Source organism: Plasmodium malariae (assembly GCF_900090045.1).
Source record: "Plasmodium malariae genome assembly, chromosome: 5".
NCBI classification, from domain to species: domain Eukaryota; phylum Apicomplexa; class Aconoidasida; order Haemosporida; family Plasmodiidae; genus Plasmodium; species Plasmodium malariae.
This window is the reverse complement of record NC_041779.1, coordinates 487042-512499: the sequence shown is the minus strand read 5'-3', so window position 1 is coordinate 512499 and position 25458 is coordinate 487042. Positions and strand designations below refer to the sequence as shown.

General features: G+C 27.9%; 6 protein-coding genes across 6 annotated transcripts; 5 read left to right on the top strand and 1 right to left on the bottom strand.

The window, feature by feature from the left end:
* Positions 1–184: 184 nt before the first annotated feature.
* On the top strand, positions 185–4432 carry IF2c (translation initiation factor IF-2, putative; the record flags this gene model as incomplete). Its single annotated transcript, XM_029003385.1, has 1 exon — positions 185–4432. The coding sequence occupies one exon, from the start codon at positions 185–187 to the stop codon at positions 4430–4432; it is 4248 nt and encodes a 1415-aa protein (XP_028860336.1).
* Positions 4433–5726: 1294 nt separating this feature from the next.
* Positions 5727–9668, top strand: PmUG01_05018800 (conserved Plasmodium protein, unknown function; the record flags this gene model as incomplete). Its single annotated transcript, XM_029003384.1, has 1 exon — positions 5727–9668. The coding sequence occupies one exon, from the start codon at positions 5727–5729 to the stop codon at positions 9666–9668; it is 3942 nt and encodes a 1313-aa protein (XP_028860335.1).
* Positions 9669–11292: 1624 nt separating this feature from the next.
* Positions 11293–14304, top strand: PmUG01_05018700 (conserved Plasmodium protein, unknown function; the record flags this gene model as incomplete). The annotated part of the gene is made up of 1 exon (XM_029003383.1): positions 11293–14304. One exon carries the CDS (start codon positions 11293–11295, stop codon positions 14302–14304), a length of 3012 nt encoding a protein of 1003 aa, XP_028860334.1.
* Positions 14305–15503: 1199 nt separating this feature from the next.
* PmUG01_05018600 (conserved Plasmodium protein, unknown function) lies at positions 15504–16151 on the top strand (the record flags this gene model as incomplete). The annotated part of the gene is made up of 1 exon (XM_029003382.1): positions 15504–16151. One exon carries the CDS (start codon positions 15504–15506, stop codon positions 16149–16151), a length of 648 nt encoding a protein of 215 aa, XP_028860333.1.
* Positions 16152–17424: 1273 nt separating this feature from the next.
* Positions 17425–18300, top strand: PmUG01_05018500 (apicoplast ribosomal protein L21 precursor, putative; the record flags this gene model as incomplete). The annotated part of the gene is made up of 1 exon (XM_029003381.1): positions 17425–18300. One exon carries the CDS (start codon positions 17425–17427, stop codon positions 18298–18300), a length of 876 nt encoding a protein of 291 aa, XP_028860332.1.
* Positions 18301–18790: 490 nt separating this feature from the next.
* On the bottom strand, positions 18791–24030 carry PmUG01_05018400 (conserved Plasmodium protein, unknown function; the record flags this gene model as incomplete). The annotated part of the gene is made up of 2 exons (XM_029003380.1): positions 18791–19699; positions 19879–24030. 2 exons carry the CDS (start codon positions 24028–24030, stop codon positions 18791–18793), a joined length of 5061 nt encoding a protein of 1686 aa, XP_028860331.1.
* Between the last annotated feature and the right edge of the window lie 1428 nt (positions 24031–25458).

Genomic DNA, 25458 nt, shown 5'->3' with positions numbered 1-25458 from the left:
AAGACCATAAAGTATATATGGAACATATTCATAGAGTAACTGCAAGAGGAATTGTCAGAGGCATAGAACCATAACACGGTGAGAATAAAATAAAAAAAGGGATATAATAAAATCAAAGAGGAGTGGAAACAGAGTGAGAGCAAAATGAGAATAGCTTAACAGAACAGAAAGATGAACGCAAAACATGAACAGAGTAAATATAAAAAAATTTGAAGACCCCAATTTGTGGTTATACCAAAATGTTTTAAAGAAAGGAGAGGAACTGAAAAAGGGGAATGTATTTAATAACGAAATAAACAAAAATGCAAAGGAAAAATTAAAATTAATTTTAAAAGAATGTAGAGAAAAATATGATATAGAGTTAAAAGAATTGAATAGTAGCAGGAAAGAGGTAACGTTATTAAATAATGCCCACACAAATAAGAAGATAGATATAAGCGCATTAACTTTTAACCCCTTCAAGGAAAAAAATAAAACATTGAACTTGAAGCACATTTTAAGTGAAACAAGCAAAAGGTGTGAATACATTAGCAGGATTAGAAGCGGCAACGGTGGTAACTATGGTAATGTTAACAGTAGCGGTAATAGTATTAGCTATAATAGCAGTCATAGTAGCAGTTGTAGTAGCAAGAGGAATGAGAACTGGAGTTGCAACACGCGTGGAAGCACTTATAATAGCAATATTAATGACCATCAAAATGCCGAAAAGGCTATTATGGAAAAAAACAAATTACATGCAGAAATTAAAAAAAATGACTTTTTTAAACAAATGAAAGAGATTAAAGAAGAAAGTATTTCGAAGATAACGTCTTTTTTTAACAATTACATGAATTACTATGACACTCATTTGAAGGAGAAATATATGAACCATTATTTAAATAATTATGAAGAAAGGAATAAGCTAAAGGATGATGATTATCAGATGAATGAACCACAAGTGGAAATGAATTATGGCAAAAGTTACGTAATGGAAAATGGTAATACGACAGGACAAATTAACATAAAAAGTAGTAATAACATAAGTGATAATTTTAGTACCCCAAAAGAAGTAATATCTAGGGAGGGATATACATATCAATTGGATGCATACCCAGTACACCTTAACGAAAAAGATGGTAAACAAAATTTACCAAATCATATAGGTGATAGGTACAGAAATGTAATAAATGAAGATAGACTTAATATAAAAAACAATGTTCAGTTAGAGTTCAACAAAACTACAGAAGGAGGACCTAACAATGACAATATAACATATAATAAGAAAATAGAATCGTATGAAAAACAAAAAAAAAAAGAAAAAAAAAAGCAAGAATATTTAAATATTAATAATGTTGAAGATTTATCGAAAGGAACCAACTATCATAAGAACATTACCTTTTTAGAGGAATCAAATAATGGTGCTAACAATAGTGGTGTCAGTGACAATAGTAAAATATACGGGGACATTATTCATGGAAGACAGGACTCTGCAAATAGCACAAACTGTTTATCGTATCCATCGCAAAATGAATCTAACGAATATCTTAATGCTAGCGGCAAGCTGAAAGAAACAACAGTTATGAAAAAGAGGCATATAGGAGAATATAACAATACGAGCAACAACATACGGTACGATAATGATTATAACGATAATAATAATAATAATAGTAATAATAATAATAATAATAATAATAATAATAATAATAATAATAATAATAATAATAATAATAATAATAATAATAATAATAGTAATAATAATAATAATAGTAATAATAATAATAGTAATAATAATAATAATAGTAATAATAATTATTATAACAATAATAGTAGTAACAGTAATAACTGTAGTGATAATAATTGGGAAGAAGAAAGATATAAGCATCAACTGATGAGTAATAAGACAAAACAACATCTCAACCATTTCAGCATTTTTGAAAAAATCAATAACACATCATTATATTCTAATATTGAACCTATTTGCCCAACAATGGGGGATGAAAACCTTTCCATCTCTTCTATATTGCTAAACTTAAGGGAAAAGAAAAAAGGTACAGAAATGAATAAAAACAGTTCAGTAGCGTCTTACTCGAATAAGATCACAAGTGCAGATGCTACGATTAGCAAAAAAAGGGAAGAAAAATTTTTGGCTTGTTCTAATTTCAATGAGAATGTATTACTGTATGAGAGCAGGAAAAAAGGGGAAGAAGAATTGCACACTTTAGGGGAAAAGTCATATGAAGTAAAAATTGCATATGATAAACATATATTACCAAATTTGCAAAAGGATTCTAATAAAAAAGGAAAAGGATATATAAAACAGTACGAATACCTGGATAGCAATAATATAACTGTGAACACGTTAGGACATCATTTAAATATAGAAGAAGAAAAGATAATAAATGTGTGTAAATATATATTAGATAATGACTATATTAATAAATACACAAGATTAGAAAAAGAAGTTGCTGAATTAGTATGTGAAGAATTGAATGTATTAGATAAGTTAAGATATAGTTGTATTAGTTTGAGAAAAAGGAATCCTATTGTTACAATTTTAGGACATGTAGATCATGGGAAAACTACTCTACTGGATCAGTTTAGAAATTCGAATATAGCCAAAAATGAAATAGGTGGTATAACTCAAAAGTTAGGTGCATTTGAAGTGTTAGATAGAAAGACCAATAAAAAAATTACATTTCTAGATACCCCTGGTCATGCTGTTTTTAAAAAAATTAGACAAAGATGTGTACAATGTACGGATTTAATAATATTAGTAATTTCAATCGATGATGGAATAATGAGTGAAACTGTTGAATGTATACAACTAGCCAAAAAATATAATATCCCTTTAATAATAGCTGTAAATAAAATTGATAAATATAATAGTAATGTAGAAAAAATTTCCAAGTCTTTGTTAAATTACGAAATCATAACAGAATTGGAAAATGGGTCTGTACCTATTATACCTATATCTGCAAAAAAAAATATAAACATTGATTTATTGCAAAAAAGTATATTAGATGTTAGTGATAAGTTAAATTTAGTGTGCGATTATGGGACTTTATCTTCTGCGTATGTACTAGAAAAAAAGGTAGATGCAGCTAAAGGAAAACTACTAACTGTTATTGGTAAATCGGGAATATTAAAAGTTAACTCGTATATATTAATTGGACATGTATATACAAAAATTAAGAGAATTTTTAATAGTGATGATAAAATTGTGAAAGAAGCGTATCCTTCTGAAGTTGTTCAGATTGTATGCTCTATATCCTTTTCAGATGATAGTATAAAATATGGTGATATGATTCTAGAAATGACTAATTTAAAAAGTGCTCAAAAAATTGCAAAGTATAAACTGAAAATTCTTCAGTACAAGTTAATGAATAATTACTACTTGGAAGGAGATGATCAGGAGGAAAAGTTTCTTCTTAGAGAATCAGAAAAACTGTATGATAGAGATGAGGATGGCACCCGGGAAAGAGCACCCGGTACCATTAGTAGTAATGTTTCTACAAATTTGGTATTTAAAAGAATTAACTATACTTTGAAGGAAGATAAAAGGGGGGAGGAAAAAGCAGAAGCAAAAGTAAAAGCAAATGACAGCGTAAGTGTGAAGGACAGGATGGTGAAGAGAAGAGAAGGGCGAATCGCAAGTCATCTCGAACTGCCACAAGTCCCCCTAATAATTAAAACGTGTGATGAAGGTAGCATACATGCAATAATAGAAGGTATTGATGAATTTACCAAAAGCGAAAAGAAAAAAAAGTATTGTGATATAAACAATTTTATTGATAGGAATTATGTGGATAAAAACTTTTTAAAAAAGGAAAAGTTAGAAAATAATGATGAAATATTTGAAAAATGGAAACCCTTCAAAATTATAACAAAAGGAGTTGGGACATTTAATATGAGCGAGTTAAAATATTGTGAATATGTTAAACCATGTTTTCTATTTGCATTTAATGTTGATATAGATAATAAAGTACAAACGTTTATAGAAAGTAATAATAATGCAATATTAAGAAATCATAATATTATTTATGAGCTATTTCAAGATATTGAAAATGTGTGCAATTTTTACTTTGATTCTTTGCATATTTATGAATCAGTTTCTAGAATGATCGTAAATAAAACTGGAAGCTATTCTTTGAAAAAAAACAAAGCCCCAAAAAAAAAAGTGTTATCTGTAGATATTAAGGAGGGATCATGTAATACCAACAATTATTTTACTGTTTTGAGGAATAAACAAATTATTCATAAGAGACTTACCATTTTGTCTATGCAAAAAAATAAACAAAGTGCTACTGAGTTGACGAAAACTTGTAACGTCAATGCTATTATTTTCAACACAAATTCTGAGGACTTTGAAATAGGAGATGAAATAATAGCCTATAAGAAAGTCACACGTCCCCCACTGTTCAATAAAATCAAATCATTTGATTTGTATTGTTAAGCCGTTAGAGAAAAATGTATATTTATATATATATATATATATATATATACAGTAACCAATGTAGTACAAAATGATGAAGATTATATGATTTTTTTTTTTTACCAATTTGAAAATATTCATTTTACAATTTATGGGAAAAAATAGATGTTCACAATTTTTCCCACGTATTTTCTATTCATCTATTCATATTATTTAAGGACACATAATTTTTGACAATTAATACCACAAGGGAATATTTTGAAATATCGTGCCAATTTATAAGTGCACGCCTCATGTAAAATAAGTAAGAATTAAATGTTAAGAAGTGCAGCTTGTATGCTGTACGTACATCATGGTGTGTAACATCGTTTTTTCGTACACTCATTAGTCTATGAATTCACGTATATATGCGTGTATGTGTATATGCACATAGGTATACTTGTATGCATACATATGTATTTGTTTATGTATATATATATGTACGTGTATATGTATACTCGTATATGCACGCTTATATGTACTCGTATATGTATATTTATATGTACTCGTATATGTACATTTATATGTACATGTATATGTATACGTACATGCATATGTATGTGTGTTCATGTTTTCTCTTTTTTTGTTTTGTTTAAATAGTCCCATTTTTGTTGTTTTCTTTTTTGTTCTAACCAATCACATTTACGTATTTAGTTTAAATGCTTTTTTATTTTTTAAAGAGTTTTTTGTTAAGACGTCTTCTCGTGACTGTGCCTTTTCACTGTTAGACTTTTTTTTTTTTTTTTTTTTTTTTTTTTTAACATATGTCACACATTTAACATGTGTTTGTTTCTGAATTATATGCAACTAATAATGAATCAAGATTTCATTATAAAGATAATAAACTTTATTCTTCATATTTTTTCACTTTTAAAAAAAAAAGGAAATTAAGTTAATGCATATAATGTAGAGGTTATTTAAATAACGTTAGGCGCACTTTTTTAGCCTTACCTCTATGTATATATATATATATATATGTGTGTATATAATTTTTTTTTTTTTCTGTCTTTTTTTCACTTCTTATATGCTTCTTTTGTTTCTTTTTGTGTACCTAGCTTATTTTGTTTGTCCATTTTCACTTTCCTTTGCTTGTCCAACTTATGTCGTAACACAACTGGGGCTGCTTCTCATCTGTCGACCCAATCACGTAAGGAGTTACATATGTAATTAAAGATTTAGACACTCCCACGTGTACACATATATATGAGTGCACACACAAACGTATATGTGTATATAAGAACGTATATCTGCGTTAATTTAAAAAAAGAAAAAAAAAATGACACCTCTGTGCAAACAAGCAGGCATAAAAGAAGACGTGAATATCATCATTTCATTTTATGAAGATATTATAAATGAAATGAAATGTTCATATAATAATTTGTATGACACAGTAATTATATTAAAAACTAAAATAGACGATATAGAAAATTCTGTAGAGGAGGATATCAAAAATAGAAAAAATGGCTACTTGCATTTAAAAAAAGAAAATAATAAATCAAGTAGAAATGGGGAGAAGGAATATAACTTTTATAACACAGATATATTAAACAATATCTTATGCAACAAATTAGATAATTATGTACTTAACAAAAGGGGTGCAATTAAGTTACTATACCATGAGGGTGAAGGGCTGTTTAATTTGCCTACTCGGATCTCAAGAAATAAATATGAACAGAATAGTGAAAAAGCTCATTCATTTGATGATATAAAAACATCAAAAGAAACAATTATCAGGAAGAAAGACGAAATGAGAAGTCGGGAATACTATATGAATGGTATGTTAAGAATCAAAGAAAGTTTAGAAGGGGAAAAAACAACAAGCGATGACGAAATTGAAGAAGAGGATAATAAAAATTCACTTACACAAAAGAAAAAAAATTCAAAAACTTGCGAAGGTGTAAAATCAGTAATTTTTGCTCGTTCAGGAGTATCAAAAAATTCGATTGATGGAAAAAATTTAGATGGATGTAGAAATCCTGAAATGGTCAGAAATTTTGATACCTCCATTAAATATGATAAGTTTAATAATCATATCGCAGAAAATAATCCCCTAAGTGACCAAAAAATAACTTCAGGGGAAAGAACCGTACTAATGAGAAGGGGAAAAGAAAAGACAGAATATATGGAGTCTTATCTTAAACAGAGTTACGATAAAAGTTGTTCAGGTGAAAAAAGTAGTGATAAAGAAAGGAATAAAACAGATTTAGTGATTACGAAATATTGTAGTAAAGACAGTAAAGCTGACTCTTCTTCAGAAAATTTCGCGGACTTGAACTTTTCTGATTATTCAATGGATTCAAATAAAATTAGGGTAATTAAATTATCGCATGAAAATAAAATTTTATCAGATATATTAATGCAAAAAAAAAAAGATTATGAAAATGTTGTAGTGAATAATAGAAAGAATGATGATTTGCGGCAAATTACGAATGATGCCCTCTTTTTCAATAAAAAATGTTACTCCCAAGATGAAGTGCGCAGCGTACTTGACAAAGAGAGTAACCTACATGATGAATGGAATAACCTAAATAATGAAGAGAAAGAACTGCATGATGAAGGGAGTAATCTACATGATGAACAGAGAGAACTACATGATTTGGAGAGAATATTACACAACGAAGAGAGCGACCTACATAATGAAAAATATAGCGCTCAAGATGAACAAGCACATTTCATATGCAATTCATTTATTCCAAGGAATATGGTAAATGGACATTTTATGAATAGCGTAAATAAAAACACTAATATATATAGCGAGCAAGTAAATGATTCCAACACTGGTTGTTATTATGAGAAAATAAAAAATTCGTCCAAAATAGAGGAAAAAAAAGGAAGAAGAAAAAACAAAGACATTCGACATTCTGTTATTTACAATAATGATAGAAACAGGAGAACTTATTTCAGTGAGGATAACTTTAAGGAGGAGAATAAATGTTTATATGACATGGATGAATCTTTTAAAAACTATATAAGGAAATATGAACAGACTATAAATAATAGACGTATAGGCAATCCTTTTATGAACATTAATATAAAAAATAATTATAGTAACATAAAAGATGATTATAATTACATAAAAGATGATTATAATAACATAAAAGATGATTATAATAACATAAAAGATGATTATAATTATAACTATAATGACCAAGTAGAAAGTACGTATCATATGTGTAGTGAACCGGACCATTATTTGGAAAATTTCAAACGTAGTCAAGTTAATAATGCATACAAAAGGGATAACAGAGTTCTTTCTGAAATGTACTTAAAAAATAATAGGAGAGACAAATATAGTGCTTTAATTGGCTTAAGCAAAAGAAACGATTTCTTAAACAACGAATTGTTGTTAAGAAAACAGAGGAATACTGATGAGGTGTCTCCTTTTATTTATGCATCAAAAGATAATTATGAAAAGTTTAATTTTAACGATATGCAGCATAATAAATCTAAATATTTAATGTGGGGAACAAATTTAAGCAGACAAATGGATCCTTACAGTAATTACAAAAACGCCTTGGTTGATTACGAAAATGGGTGCGCCGATGACGAAACGAATATACAAGAGAGTATTTCATTACTTGGGGAAAAATTATGGGGCGTTAATGATAGCAGCGAAACTATAAACAATAACGATAATGGAAATAATGGTAATAATGATAATGATAATGATGATGATAATAATAATAATAATAATAATAATAATAATAATAATAATAATAATAATAATAATAATAATAATAATAATAATAATAATAATAATAATAATAATAATAATAATAATAATAATAATAATAATAACAATTACAATTACAATAATAACAGTAATAAAAGTAATAACAATAATAACAGTAATATTGGTAATAATAGCCTAATCAGATGCAACGAATTGATGCCTAACAGTGGTAATGTTGAGGACTACAGTACTTACACCTTAAAAAAAAGATGTAGTAACGATAGAATGTCAGGGGGGTACTACTATATAGATTTGAAAAAATGCAACAAAATTTCTGATAAAAATTTATTAAACTTGAAAAATAACTATCACAAGAAAAAAAGAAATATGTTAAATTCTTTTTCGTCCAATGTACATTCGATTTATGCACCTCCTCCTTCCGCATTCATTTCAGAAATAACTTCTAACTGTGTAAAAAGGAAAAAGGAAAAAATGAACTCTGAATTCGCTACTTACAATAAGTATCATTATGATAACTTATACAAAATTGTAAATTATAAAAATATATTGAATAACTCATTGCCTGCTAACTACATTGACATAGACATAAATCCTTCCTTGCTTCCATACACTGGGCTTGATTACCCTTTAAATCGTATAGGCTATATGCACAATAAGAGGCATCAAAGGAGAAAGCAAAGGAGAAAGCAAAGGAGGGAAAAAAAAAGAGAGAAAAGAAGAGAAGAAAAAAGGGAAGCAAAAAGGGAGGAAGACAAAGAAATGAAAAGAAAAGGGGGAAAAAAGGCAAAAAGAACAAGAGACAAACAAAAGGTGAGAGACGTGCAAAAGACAGATCAAGTATTAACGAATACAAAAAGCGGAGACACCCATTTTAATTCTAATAGTTTGAAAAACTGGTATAATGAGAATAATTTAGATAATTCTTCCAACGTTGAGAGTAACATGTGTAGTATTACTTCGGTTTGTGAAAATACAAATCATGTTAATGCTGTTCTTCAAGAGGTTTCATATAATCCTCTTTTTTCGAGAAAGGACATAGACAACATATCTTCTAAGGGAAGTAGTGCTAAACCACCATCATCAGCTACAGATAAGCAAAAAATCAAAAATAAAAATGAGAAAAAACGAAACAGGCTTAGCAACAGCGTTGCAGTGGGAAAAATGAAAACACAAAAGAAACTAAGCCAGAAAAAAGGAGTTGAAGAAATAAAAAAAAAAAAGAAAAAAAAAAGGACACTAAACAAACAAAAATACTACGAAAGCAATGCTACTACTTTATTTTTAGAAAATGTACATAATTCACATATACCCATATATAATAATGACATATCTCCTTCCATGAATGATAGAAAATATGATGAATTTAATTTAGCAAATACGCATATCAAAAGATATGAATTAAGAACAAAAAGAAAAATTAAATATGTATTACCTGCTATAAATAAAAAGTTAAGACGAGATAGCTCAAGACAAATATTTGATCCTTTTTTGTATAATAAAACATGGAAGATAAAAAAAATATAACCCTTAAAAAAAATTAGATTTTCCCTTAGCAGAGTTGTATTAGAATGTTGCATGTGTATATACTCAAAGAAGAAAAAAAGAAGAAATTAATATCATGTATATATGTTAACATATTCTTATGCCTTTTTGTGTGCATATACATATACATCGAGAAAGCATCTCTCAACATATTTTTTTAAGATTGTTTAAATAATCTCCTTATTTTTATATTACACATTTTTCTCCTTTTTTTTATAAAAATACGCTAAAGGAGCAAAAGCTTTAATTTAATTAGCTTTTTTTTAACATGCCCAGCTTTTTCATTCGTATCGTTATTTTTTAACGTAGTGCTTAGGAACAGTTTTGTAGCTACTTGACCTAGTGTTCTTATTTTCTCATATTTCGGCGCTTCTTTTGTATGTTCATGGTTGTGTATATATGCAAGTATGCATAGCTATCTCATTTTACTTGAGGCAAAATTATAAATTTCATACTTCTTTTAACGGTCTTAAAATTAGACCCATTTACGCTTGAGGACAAAACATGCTTGTTCATATTTAATAAAAATGAAGAATAGTTTATTTTTATAATATTTTACAAGATTTAAAAACTGTTCAAGCGATATGTATTCTATGAGGGCCCTTTTTCCTTCCCTTTTATCTTTTTTGTTCCTCATATAAATATTCCTTATTCATATTCCTTGGACACTTCTTGCGTTTCCAATTATAAAAGAGAAATTCAAAAAAAAAAAAAAACTGAAAGATAAATAGGATCTTTTCAATTATGTAGTATATATGTTAACATGGAATATATGTTTTTTTTTTTTTTTTTGAATAAATTGCTTTATGTTAAACATTTCAGTAGATTTGTTTATCTCCATATTAATGTAGTATGGGATAAGTAAAAATGAGATTAAAAAAAAAAAAAAAAAAAAAAAACAGCTGTAAAAAATAGTCCTATAAATATAATTTACTCAAAATGAACAATTTTTAAAGCTAGAGGGGTGTAACATAATATATTGTCTTTTCTACAAACATGTGTACTACTTTTTTCCCTCTGTGGTTTCGTAAGTATTTACATATAATTGCTTCAAATGTAGGTATTACTATGGAACATGCGCTTTCACTCATTTGTTTCCTTTCAGCTATAGCTTCTTACTCTTAAGTTACGTGAAAAAAAAATTGTCAAAATATTATAAATTTAAATTTTTACATTAGAATATTCTCTTTAAATTAACCTTCGCGAACGCACAATAGAACAAAAATTTTCTTTCCTTTTAATGTGGTGTCTGTTGTACGCTGGTTTACTCTAACTTTAAAGATAAAAAAAAAAAAAAAAAAGATGGAAGAAAAAAAAATGCTACAAAAATAGTTCGTAAATTTTTTAATAGAAAATTAGAAAACATGCGGCAAAAACGGTAAAAAAAAAAAAATACAAACATTAAAAGAAAAAATAGGAATAAAAAAATATTTTAAATGTAAAAAAAAAAAGTATATTAAAAAAAAAAAAAAAAAAAAAATGCAAGAAAAGCAGAGCAAAGTTTATATATGTATATATAAATATTTAACTCATTTCCTTCTGTTTGTTTATTTGTTTGTTTTTTTGAATTTTTTTTTTTTTCCTTTTTTTAACATTTATATATAACATGATATTTCCTCCCTTGTTTATAAATCGGGAAAAAAATAAAAGCTTTAGTAATGAGAAACAGAAAAATGGCTACGTAATAAAATGCTATAACCTTCCATCAAATATAAATGAAAAGTTATTCCAATTTTTACTTCATTTACTAAAAAATGAATGTTTTCAAATAAAGAAAGTTATTAAGCCTTTAAATGAAGAAACAGGTTTATATCCTTGGAAAATCATATGCAATGAAAAATTAGCAAATTATTTGCTGAAAAAGGAGAAAATTATAATTTACGATGACTCATGTAATAGCAACAAAATTTTTGTAAAGCTAACCTGCAACGACAGAGAAGAACAGGAGTGTATAAAGAAAGACGAAAAAGAAGATGGGGATGATACGAACAAATCTGAAAACAGTAAACAATATCTCGCTTTAAATAGTGAAAAGGAGTCTCAAAAGGACCCAACAAATTGCGAAAAGTCAAAAAAAAATAATGAAGGTGAGAAAGAAGTGCTTCATGTGAATAATTTGCAAAATGAAGAGCAAGAAAATTCAAACATCACAAATGGCAGCAATCAGATCTTTAGTAAAAACGTAATTTTCGGAATCGATGAAAAGGAGAAACATAATAATTTCAGTGAAAAGGAGGAAAATGAAAATAGGAAAATTCGCTTTGAAACGGGTGAAAAATATTTGCATATAAGTGGCTTACATTATGCAAAGGAGGATGATGATTCTGCGAACGAAATAAAATACTGTGAATATCATGATGAAGAGGATGAGGATGATGAGGGTGATGAGGATGATGAGGGTGATGAGGATGATGAGGGTGATGAGGATGATGAGGATAATGAGGATGATGAGGATGATGAAGATGATGAGGATGATGAAGATGAAGCATATGACGATGAAGGCAATGATGTCGTTAGAAGACGAATAAAAAGGTTTCGCACCAGTTTGCACTATGATGATGATGGAAAACTGAATCATACGCATGACAGAAAAACGAGTGAAGAGGTTTCAATATTAAGGAGTGATTCACTGTATCGAACTTATAAAGATGAAGTAGGTATTACAATGAAAAGCGATTTGTGTATTAATAAGGAAAAAAAAGAGAGACACAACAAGGATGATAAAGTTAATATTTTATGTGATAACTCTGGCGAAGAACATGATGGTGACATTTGTTTAAGTAGCAGAAGAAATAGTTTGAAGGAATGTAATGAATACCATAAAAAAAAAATCCAAAATAAAATTAACGAAATTGATTGCATGGTGCACAAAAAATATAGTAATAGTTATAATACTAGTAATAACGGTAGGAATATTCGTTATAATAATAATAACAGTGATGATGTAGAAAAGGATTACATAAAGAAAGAAAAAAAAATTCACCTGAACAATAATTCGGATATAAAAAGCGAGTATAAGTTAAGATGTAACAATAGTTCTTTTAGGAGTGATGATGTGGCCACGTACAGAATTGATGATACGACGATTAATAGAAATAAAAACCCAGGCTACTACGTGTCTGCAGGGGATGAAATGGATGCATATGTAAATGAAAAGAAAAGAAAGTTGAGCTTCACCAATTTTATTGGTGAAGAAGATGCACAGAATACTGAGGAGAGGGAAAAGAAGAAGAAGAGGAAAAGAAAACAGAATTGTAGTATACAAACTGAGAGCACGGAAATGGTGAGTAACCCATCTGGAGCTCTAACTAGGGAAGAATATACATTTCTGAAAAATTTAAAAAGAAAAAAGTATTTGAAAAAAAAATCGTATAATAAAAAAAAAATTATTGTATATTTTTTTAAGGGATGCATGGAAGAAATAATTGAGGACGTTCGTCAAGAAGATATAAGTAAAATATTAAATATTGATGAAGCATCGGTTGAAAATGATAGTAATTTATGTGTGAACAATTATGACAATGTGAAGTTTGAGGAAGAAAATGATTTGCATATGACTAATCAGAGAATACAAAGAGAAAATGAAAAGGGGGAAACAGCTGAAAATAAAGAGGAAATTACAGGGGGAAAAGAAAAAGACGAACATAAGTGGAAGGAAGAAAAAAGGGATCAATCCTATTACTCAATGAGGGAAAAAAAAAAAAAAAAAAATGATGAAAGGAAAGAAGATTTAAAAAATTATTCTTACGATGCTTCCCTTAAGAAGTATTCGCCCAATGTATTAGGTGACTGTAGAAGAAAAGAATACAATAAAAATAGTAGGAGCACGAGTAAAAACAGAGGTAGAAGAAGAGATAGAAGCAGAGGTAGAGGTAGAAGTACTAGCAATAATAGTAACAGTAATTGTAATAATATTTATAAGCATAACCATAAAGCAGTGGAATTAAAGACGTGGCCAAAACATTTAGGATGGAAAGAAATATCAGAAGATATTAAGGAAAAATTTTGCATAGTTATAAAAAACAAACCTGCAGAATGGAACGAATATGACTTACGTGATTTTTTAGAATCTCAATTTTCCAATAAACAATATTTACCAATTTTTGAGGATATATTCATAACAAAAAATTGCCCAACAATAGCTACAGTTGCTTTTAAAGATGAAATTTCCAAAAATAAATTTTTAGATCGTCAGAAGTTGAAATTACCTCATTCGTTAAAAAAAATGAACAGTGATAAGAACAGTAGCAGTAGTTCTACTAACTATTATTATAGGAGCAAGTATTCAAATTTCTTAATATTACAGGAGTATATGGCTTCTTACAATTTAAGTCATTCGAACTATCATAATAAACATTACTATGATAAAAACGAATCATTTTATACACATTCTTTTAAAAAAAAAAATTATTATCACGAATATGGTTACAGCACAATGAGGGAATGTATAAATAAAGATGGTTCAACTGTAAATAAATACAAAAGTTATTTTAACAGCAGCTCTACTAATTTACAGTCAGATATTAAAAAAAATGTGCCTAATATATCATATGATAAAAATCAAGTTTATAACAATAGCAGAAATTATAGTAAGCATTCTTATAATTCAAAAAATTAAAAAAAAGGAAATTACTCTACACATATTAAAAACGTTATGGAACTATTATTAATGTCTACATTTTTTGTCTGTTTACATATGAGCATTCATATTAGATGTTGCTAATATGGAAGAAGAAATGATTATACATGTATGGATGTCTACGTACGTACACATGCAAACGCCCACACTCATTTGTTTTTGCGTTGTTATGTCTCATATCTTATCATCTAGTACTATATCTTTTCAGTTTATCTCTTTTGAGTTTATATCTTACTTTGTCCCTTTTCTTCGCGGACACTTAAATTTTCACCGTATAAAAAGTGCATTTTAATTAAAATCATTTTTGTTCAAAAGATATACAGTTTATTTATCTTTTATTTTAAATTATTATAAATGTAAAAAAAGTGAATTTTTAAACATATACATATGCAAAATTTTTTTAAACACGTTAAAAAAAAAAAAATATATATGCATATATATATACATTCCCATTTTTTTTTATCCTTTTTCAAAAACGCCTTTGCCCTATTTACACTCTTTTTTTAAATTTTATTTTTCGTTATATGAACATAATTCAAATTTTGTTTACCTTCAAAAAGCAATTTTTAAATATTTGAAGAACCCTCTATTATTTTCTTTTCACTGCAAATATTTGTGCAGAGAAGATGGCATTTCCCAACAATTTACTATTTGTTCGTTTTTTTGTATTAGTATGTAAAACGTTCATTATTTATTTTAAATTTTGTTCTATTTTATTTCTTTTTTCTTTTTTTTTTTTCTTTTGGAATTTTCTGTGTACGTACATTAAAAGTTTTAACAGGGTGTACTTTGTTGTATCTTATTACTTAGAAATGTAATTTTGAGTTGTTTTTTTTAAAGTAGTAGTACTTTCTGTTTTTATACAGGAAAAAATATAATGGGTTAATGAAGTCTACATGTATCAAACGTGTTAGATCAGTGTAGTCCCGTTAAAAAATTTGCTCATAATATCTTGGTAATAATAAACTATCGTTTTGTCCACCCAGATTAAACATCTAAAAAGAAGTGTATTTTGTTTAATTTGTAAATTTTTTTTTTTTTTTTTTTTTATATCTCTTTTTCATTCTATATTCGTTTGATCTTTCCTCCCGTTGCTGTGCATTTACAATTTACGTTTCGCTGCTGACTTGTACATACTTTTTTAAAATTATTTCTTGTTAAACAAGTTTTCATTAAAAATGAGAGGAAAACAGTTTTATATATATCTTTCTATTTACTTATTGTCGATAACCTTCCTTTATTGCAATTGTGCAAAGGTGAAAAAGAATAAAAAACTGAGAAGTCTGCTAAAATCACTAACGGAAAGAGTTGATACAAATGATGGAGAGAACGAATATGCGCGATTAACACAAACACCAATTGTAAATATGAAATTGTCTAAAACGAATTTTAAAACATCATTACAAAATACCCTTGTTGAATCATATGCAGAAAAAGTGAAAGAATTTATTTCAAAGACTAACTACGAAATTAACAAAGAAAAAAATATATTAGATGAAATAAAAAATTCTAATTATAATTTAAATAAGGTCAATAGTTTACTTTCAATAAAAAGTAAAAACAATGATAAATCAAATGGTGATAATAAATTAAGAAATATATTTTTTCATTACCTGGAAGATTATGATGAAGATTTTGGCTTAAGTTTCTTTCCGGTATATAAAACATTTAAATCTAATTTATCTCATTTTAATAATAATTTAGGTAACTCTTTATTACCGCATGAACTGTTAGATAAGGGATTACTGTCAAGCAAAAGTTTTTCAAAAAATTCCTCACGAAATCTTTTCTTCCCAGAAAGGGGCGATATAAAATTGAAAGTATAAACATATGTATGTATTTATGTACTTACGTATGCACATATGTATTCATGTAAGTATGCATGTATATATGCAAGTGTATATATATATATATATATTTATATTTATATATATTTTTTTTTTCCTTCCCCTAAAAAATTAGGCTATTTTGCCTTTTACGCATTTTTGCAGAAAAATATATATCGTTACCCTTGGTGTTAATTAGATAATAAGAAATATTTTTATCAGTAGTATTCACTTTAATTTTCATTTTTTATATGCACTTTTATTTCTCTGTGTCTCTCCATGTGATGTTTTATTTTGCTTTTTGTTTACTTGACAGCTGAAGTGGTTGATCAAGCGTTTATTTTATGCAGACATATACGTATCATCCAAAAAATGGTACATATACAATAACACACATATAAAAAAATATACACATCAAAACAAATATATATACGTATATCGAAATGCCATCTTCTCAATATTTCAACTTTCTGACAATCAAAACTTTATAACAAACACTATATGATAAATAATTCGAACGGAATTTTTATAAATTTTATTCGCTTGGAACATTGAAGTAAATGTTTGCAAATAGGCAATAGGTAAATAGCTGTATCGCATGATGCTCCTAGGTGTTAATCTTGTGTTTTCTGTACAAGTCATAATATTATACATGTAAGAATATTGTAAATATATACATGTATATATATGTACGATGCGTAGTTATTCATATGTATAATTTTTTTTTTCTAAACCGTTCAGAATGTGCCTTTTTTTTTGAAATTTTTTTTTTTTCATGAACTTTTCAAAAAAAAAAAGAAAAATTAACCGAACACCATCCCATTGTACTTAACTGTGCCCAAACAACACAATTTAGAAAAATTGAAATGCATGTTTAAGTTTTATTGTAAATTTTACAAAATTCACATTCATTTTTTGAGTTCAAAGGAGTTAAGCAAATAAATGTATATATATAACAAATGGGTATAAATAAATAAATATATATATATATATATATATATATATATATATGTATATATATATTGATATGTGCATGTATGCATAATGCCTGTACGCGTTTACACGTTTGACGAACACATATTCTCGCTGAAGCAAAAATGACTTATTCTGAAAAGAGAAGCATCAAATTCCATTTTAAGTTAAAGTTCATAAAAAATGCGAGGAGTAATATAAAATACGTTAAAAATGAACGTGGGGAAATATGTTTTATTCAGGCAGGAATTTCTTTCTTTTCTTTTTCTCCATTCCCTTTTTAATTTTATGTTGTATACATATGCCTTTATATGTAAACAAAGCAAAAAAAGTACCCTTTAGTAATAAAACATACAATATAAATTTTATAAGAAATTTTGACCAGCACAAATTTAGTAGAAGAAACAAGTTGCACGTATTAATAAGTTCCCCAGCACAGGTAAAATTATCAGAAATCGAAGATGATCGAGACAGAAGCGGTAAGTTTTGTGTAATTGAAATATGCGGTAAGATACGATGGGTTGAGGAAGGTAGATATTATGATGTATTTAGAATAAAACAAGAAGAAAAGAAAAATATATATTTAAATAGAGTATTTTTTTACAGTAATGAAGAAGGGATATATTCATTTGGAACCCCTTTTTTAGATAATGTACGAATTAATGCAACAGTGATTAATCATTTTAGAGGAAATAAAATATATCGGTTAAAATTTAAACCAAAAAAAAATTACAAAAGATTTTATGGACATAGACAGGAAATGAGTAGAATTTATATAAACAAAATTGAGTCTAACAATGAATTGATAGATCGTGAAAGAAGAAAATATAATTTTTTTAGGGATGATTCTATTTATTATATACTTAATAGAATTCATAATATAGTAAGACCAAGCTTAGAATTAAAGCATTTAAAGAGGAATTTTATTGATTATTTAAATAAATTTTGTTCCCTAAAATTTGAAACCTTTTATAAACACAGAGGAAATTATAAAAAAGAGCAAATGCTTCGAAATATTCTGAAAACAAAAAAACTAAGTAAGAGACCAGAAGTTATAGAAGAGGTAAAAAAAATAGAACAAGAAAAAGAAAATAAACGTCTAAATAAATATGACCCTTTGGAAGATTTTGATCCGATTGTCAATGAACTCATGATAAAAGAGCATTTCTATTCGTGATATGTTTCCTCCCTTGTGTTCAATGTAACGTTGGAAAGTCTGCACAAAGGAAAGATATTTGGCACAGTAGTATAACGTAAGAAAATATAGTGCAGTGTGATATAGTGTGACATAATGTAACGTATTATTTTATTAAAATATTTTTTTGTTTGTTTTTGTTATCGTTTTTATCAACTCCTATCATTTAGGTACAAAAAAAAAAGAAAAAAAACTAAAGAATGTATCATAGCGCAAACGTGCACGTACAGTTGTATACATATGGATTTACTGGTGCACATATATGTATATATACGTATTTAATTTATGAATTCACACATTTAATAATTTTCTATTTTTCATTTATCCATTTTTTTCATTTTTTTCTTCATAACGCTATTGTAACTTCACCCACTGTAATATAAAAATTCTTGTGTGGGTAATTCAAGTGGCAAATGAGCATAAATTTTTTACTCTGAATTCTTTTTTAGTACTCCTCCTTTTTCAGGGTATTTTAGTTTAAGTATAGCTTATGTTTTTTCTCCTTAGTGGGAAAGGGTCTCTCAAAGTAGAGCAATTTTGTAATTTTGTAAATAAGCGGAATAGTTATATTCTTTGTACTTACATTATAAAATTTTAATACTCTTCTAAATTTTTGATTTTTAACAAAATAATTAATTAATTCTTCATCATTTAAATGCATATCGCTGTGTTTAAGAAGACCTAATTTTAATGACCACATTTTTAAAGCGACACTTTCATCTGACATAGCATTATTTATATTACTTTCTAAAAGATTTTTTAATTTTGTAATACCATTATTATTATTACCCTTTTTTGTAGTATTCATATAAAGGTCTGATTCATTTATATCGCTAATGCCTTCATTGAACATGTTGTTTGAATTGTTTATATCATCACTATGCTTCTTTCCTGCACTTATACTTTTGCTACAACTAGCATCAGCTATTGTTGCCGTAGAATTCTTTTTCTTCTCATTATAAAAATATTCAATTAACTTATCTGGATGTACTTTCACATATCTAAAACTTTCTATTAATAAATCAATTTCTTTTGCAACATTTTTGTTGTAAATTTTTTCTTTTTCTAGAATTCTTTCCAAATAGTTATCTTCTATTATTTTATCATACTGTCCGTGCAAAAGTAATAAGTCCTTTTTATCGTCTAATTTTAAGCATGAATTATTATCTTCATACGAATAATGAGCACTCTCTTTGCTTCTACCACGGCAGCTGCTGCTACTACTACTATCACTACCATTACTTCCACTACTACCACTGTCACATGGTTTATTGACGAAATCTTCATCATTTAAAACAATATCTTCTTCCTTCTCTGACTCAATATCCTCTAAATCTTGAATACTTCTCATTTTTCTTTTTCTCTTGTAATAGCCTTGCACCTGCGTTAGAAGGAAAAATAAAAACAAGTTCATTTAAATACGTATAGGAAATTTCACATAAATTTTGTTTGCATTAAATAAATATATATATGTGCATAAAAATTATACATACGTCCATGTATATATAGACCAATGGTTAATATAAGACAATACATTTTAGCACCCTCGCCTCCTTTTACCTCGTATGATGCATTCTTATATGCCTTTAGTTCATTGCACTGGTCCTTGTTATTACCATTTTCAAAGTCTTCATTACGATTTTTTTCATATTTTTCATTTTCGTTTAATTCCAAAGGATTTTGCTTTTCATTCCATTTTATGGCTTTATTTATTCTGAAAATGGATCTGCTCGTTGAATCATTTAAATTACTACCTGAAATGCTCTCACTATCATCACTGTTAGAATTCTTAAGCTCTGACTTCTTCTGTTTTAGTAATTTTGTTATCCTATTCTTTTTAAATATGTTTCCAATGTTTATAGCTTTGTTGACAATGTCGCCAACGTTTATTTCGTTTGAGTTTATGGACTTATTATCTTCCTCTTTATCGCTTCCTAACTTTTCAATATTCTCTGTAAAGTCATTCATATGATTTTTTTCTATTTGCTTAATATAATTGTTCCGATTTAAAGCGTTTCCTTCTGTGCTTTGGTTTGAGGGGTCTCGTTGGTCTTTTTTTTTTCTTTGTAGATTCAGAACATGTTCAATTATTTGAGTATGTTTCTCCTGCACATTTTTGTCCTTTTGGTCAATTTTGTTATTTTTGTCATTTTTGTCATTTTTGTCCCTCTCTTTCTCTTCGCCATTTTCGTCATTTACAAAGGTGTTTATGTAATCTTCAATATCCTCCTCATACTCATCATCTTGTTTGTTGTTTGCATGGCTAGAAATGGAAGTAACATCCTTCTGTTGACAAACGTTTCCTTCTTCTGTTTTTTCTTTTACATTAGTCTTAGGTGAGTAATAATTCGAGTCCTCTTCCCTTGCATTGCTGTTTCTTTCATCTGCCTTATTGACACTACAACTGTCAGCATTATTACTACTATATACTTTGTACTTATTGCTAGTCATATCATCGCCACCCTCTTCTCCATACTTTGCACCTAAAAAATTTTTTTCATTATATATGTGCCAATTTTCTGAATCCAATATTTTGTCATATTCGCTAAATTGATCTGTCGGCTTATCCATTATGTTATTTTTGAACTCATCATCATCATAAATAGACAAATTGTCTAGAGATACACTTTCTTTGCTTCCAAAATAATAATACATTTTTTCGTCCCATGTTCTTATATCTTCACCAAACAGTTTTGATGCTTCTTCTATGCATTTTTCCCTATCATTTGTTAAATTCATGTTTAATTTTTGTTTCAAAATATATTTCAAATTCTTTTTTACATTAAAAAATGATTCATTATTTTCATCTTTATTATCGTTTTCCTTATAGTCTTCCGTTCCGCTATTTCCATGTATTCCCCGTCCTCCATCATTAGGTAGAAGATCTTCATCTATATCTTCATTGTCCGCAAATATGTCTTTTTTTTTCTTTTTTTTTTCCTTCTTTCTTTCTTTCTTTTCATCTACATATAAGCGGTCTTTCATGGTGTTTTTCTTTCCAAAGGGGTCCTTTTCTGCTTCATCTTCATAATTATCGTCCTCATCATAATTCTCATCCTCATCGTAATTCTCATCCTCATCATAATTCTCATCCCCATCGTAATTCTCATCCTCATCGTAATTCTCATCCTCATCATATTTGTCACCCTCATATTTTTTATCTTCATCATAATTCTCCTCATCCTTTCCACCATCATATTTTTCCTTGTCCTTCTGATCAAAATGTTTTCCCCTATTCCTGCTAAACTCATTTTGGAATCCTCGACTATTTGTTGCTCCCTCTACTAGGTAAGGATTTCCTCCCATCTGCTGCTTCTCCCCCGCATTTAACAATTCACTAGAAAATTCATGCGAAATTTTATTTTTTTTCTTGCAATTAAGATTATTTGTACTATATTTTTCCAATACACTTCGTTTTATTTGAGGCAAATTTTTTTTTAGGTACAACAGAGTCCCTTTGTTGCCTTCTACTAATGAATTTCCATAGCGATCAATTTTACCACTACTTCGATTATTCGCAAAATGGAATAAATCATCGTCTTCCTGCTCATCATGTTCTGCATGCATATTTGTATCAGCCAATCGTGGGTCTTGACTGTCTTCTTCATTTTGTTGCTCTTCCTCTAACAAGTCATTAAAAGACAAGGAATGCCCACTTAGAAAATTATTTACATTATATGCAATTTTATTTTGTATTTTTGCTTCTTCTTCTTTTTGATGATTTTCATTTTCATCGGTTTCATGACAAAATTTTCTAAAATTATCTATTTCTTCTTTTAATGTCTTATTTTTCTTTCTCAATACATCTAAATTCATGGTGTCACCCTGATCTTGGCTAGCTGGAATGGCACCAATTTCTTTTAAAAATTCTTCATTATCTTTATTTTGATCTAACATATCTTGGTAATTAGTATTAGGAGATGATAATGCATTGTAACTTAAAATAAATGGAGTTATCTGACTTTTTTTTAAATGGGTAACTTTCTGCAATTTACTTAGCTGTTCCTCTTTTTCAAATAAATTATATACATTTTTTTTTTTTTTTTTTAATTCATTATATTTTTTAATATAGTTAATCATATGATAATTATGAGTAATAAAAGATGAACAAGGAATATATTTATTTTGTTCTTTTAATGTTTCTTGTTGATTTACAATTCGCAAACAAGCTTCCTCTCGTAGATTGTACATACTAACTTCTATTCTATTATTTAATACATCTATTTTTCGTATTTTCAAATTTTTTAAATGATCATTAATTTCTATTCTTTTTTTTTTCTTGTGTGAAAAAAAATGATTGGGATCTTTATTATAATGTCCTAAATTAAAAAAGGCAAGCGTTTTACACCCAATATCTATGTATGCTCCTTCTTCATTTATGAATTTCACAACCCCATCAACTTCATCTTCTATTTTATACTCTGTGATATTTTTTTTTTTCTCATCTATTTTTTCTTCCTTAATATACATCAAATCGTTTGTCTCTTCGTTTGTTCGGAAATTTACTCCTAACTCTTTTTTAATTTTGTCTGTGTCATACACATACTTAGCGCCCTTTTTTATTTCACCCTGGTGCACCTCGTTGTGCAACGTGCCCCCTGCATTTCTGAGTTCATGATTGTCTTTACCTTCTGCGTCATACGATTCGTTATCCGATTCTTCATACGATTCGTCATCCGATTCTTCATACGATTCGTTATCCGATTCTTCATACGATTCGTTATCCGATTCTTCATACGATTCGTTATCCGATTCTTCATACGATTCGATATCCGATTCTTCATACGATTCGTTATCCGATTCTTCATCCGATTCTTCATCCGATTCAGCATTCAACTCGTCATCTGTTTTTTCATCTGTACATCCCCCCCCATAATTATCGTTATTTTCCTGCCTGCTACTCTGTTCATTTCCCTCCTTAGTTGGCTCTCCTAAATGACAAACCTCCTTCAATTTTTGTAAATTTGTCCTCAAATCTTTTATTTCCTGTTCATTATCTGTAACTTGTATGATGTTGTTTTTCTTATGAATGTAACATATAACGACATCAATGTATTTTCCTATTTCATACTTTTTCCTTATTTGTGCTTTTTCATCAAAGTATCTTTTAATATACAAATGAGCAAAATGTATTGAGTTAACATCTACTTTAATTAAGTGGTCGTGTATTTGAACAACTTTACCTCTTAGCTCATCCCCCAATTTAAAAAAATCAATAGGTAATTTATATTTATATCTACATAACTTTGTCCTTTTTTTTAACTCTTCATCTCTTTTCATTTTTTCTTTAATCTTTTCAAATAAATCATATTTCCATCTTTTCAGCAAAATGTTCTTTTTAGGTAATTTCTGTATATAAGTAACGGAATAGTTCCTTCTTTTTTTCTTTTCTTCTTTATGTTTTTCTATGTCTTCATTAACTAAGGTGGTAAAATATTTAAAAAGGTCATTCCCGTTATTATATACCCTTTTATTTTTATATCTACATATATTTCTATTTCTATACCTATTTAAATTAATATTACTATTACTACTTCCATTTACAATTCCGCTCACAATTCTGTTTACAATTCCATTTCCATTTATATGTTTGTTTGTGGATCCTGTGGCTAATTTATAATGTGGATGTTTTCCTATATAAGAGTATTTTCTTATTACATTACATTTTATAAAACATACAAGCAGTGTAACTAGCAGGATGAAACATCTCATTTCCTTGTCATGTTTTTATCTATATGCATCTTTACATGTATTTTTCCCCATATGTAGGTAGTAGTTTGCGACATGTACCCGCACATTCGATATATTATATGCGTGATAGTGTGTATATCAAGTATTTTGCATATCTCCCCACAATTTATGGAAACACTTGTCGTCCCACTTTTTTGCCTTTTCAAAAAATAAACTTATTTCCCTTTTTCAGAGGCATATTTTGTACAAATTAATGTTTACAACTACGCGAAAATATGTACCGTTCATTTAGTTTAAAACAAAATATAAAAAAAAAATGAAAAAGAAAAAGAAGTGCTGTTTTTGTTAAACTAAAAAATGAAACATTCAAATGTTGATCATTCTCAATTTAACTGAAATGTTTAATTGTATACCTTAGGAAGAGATGAAATTTTTTTTTTTTTTTTTCCCTATATTTTTTATTCTCTCAATTTGAATGCTGCTCTGCTATGTTTACTTTGCTTGCGCTTGTTTTAATTTGATTAGCTTTTTTTTTTTTTTTTTTTTTTTAACCCTTTGATCTTACCCACGTACGTTTTAGTCATTTCAAGTTATGTTAAGCATTGTGTGTACGAACATACGTACGTACAAATGTATGTGTTTATTTATTGTTACTAATTCAGAAAACCTTAAAATTTTACCCTTTTTTCTCATTTTATTTTATACATTATTTTTATTTTTTATTGACATTGCTAAGCCGTTATTGACATTTATGTGTGAAAATGGATGTGGTGAGAATGTTCATATATTGTCGATAATAAGCAGATTAAAGCTTTTGAAAAATTCTCAGAGGGTACCCTAAAACAATTGAGGTTTCACATACAAAACTTTTAAGAGGGGAGTGGGAATACAAAATGAAAAATGTGTTCATGTTTTAATATGAATCATATTTCAAGGTAGGGATTTAAGCACAGAAAAAAAAAAATATATATAATAAAATAAAAAATAATATGGATAAATTGCTCAACTAACGAACGAAGGAAGCAAAAAATTAAAACACATAGTGGAAAAACATTTGCATAACTAATGCACACAAATGCGGATGCGTGTAAATATGATATATATACACACTACAATTTTAATATCTTTTCAAAAAAAAAAAATAAAAATAACGAACGCTGCAGTAATAGTGAAAAAATGCTATTAGAGAATACTATAGTGGTAGAAGCGTTAAATGAAAAAAACGTACACAAAAGTTGTAGACGTTTATGATGCCCCTACATGTGTGTAAAAATTAAAGAATAAAAGTTGGAAGCATTTTTTCTTCATCCACGTCTGCTTCTTCTCATGTTCCAGCTTCTATTGTAATTTTATTTTCTCTTATTTTTATTTTCATTTCTGTTCCAATTTATTTCGTTATTTCTGTTCCAATTTATTTCCTCATTTCTATTCCAATTTATTTCCTCATTT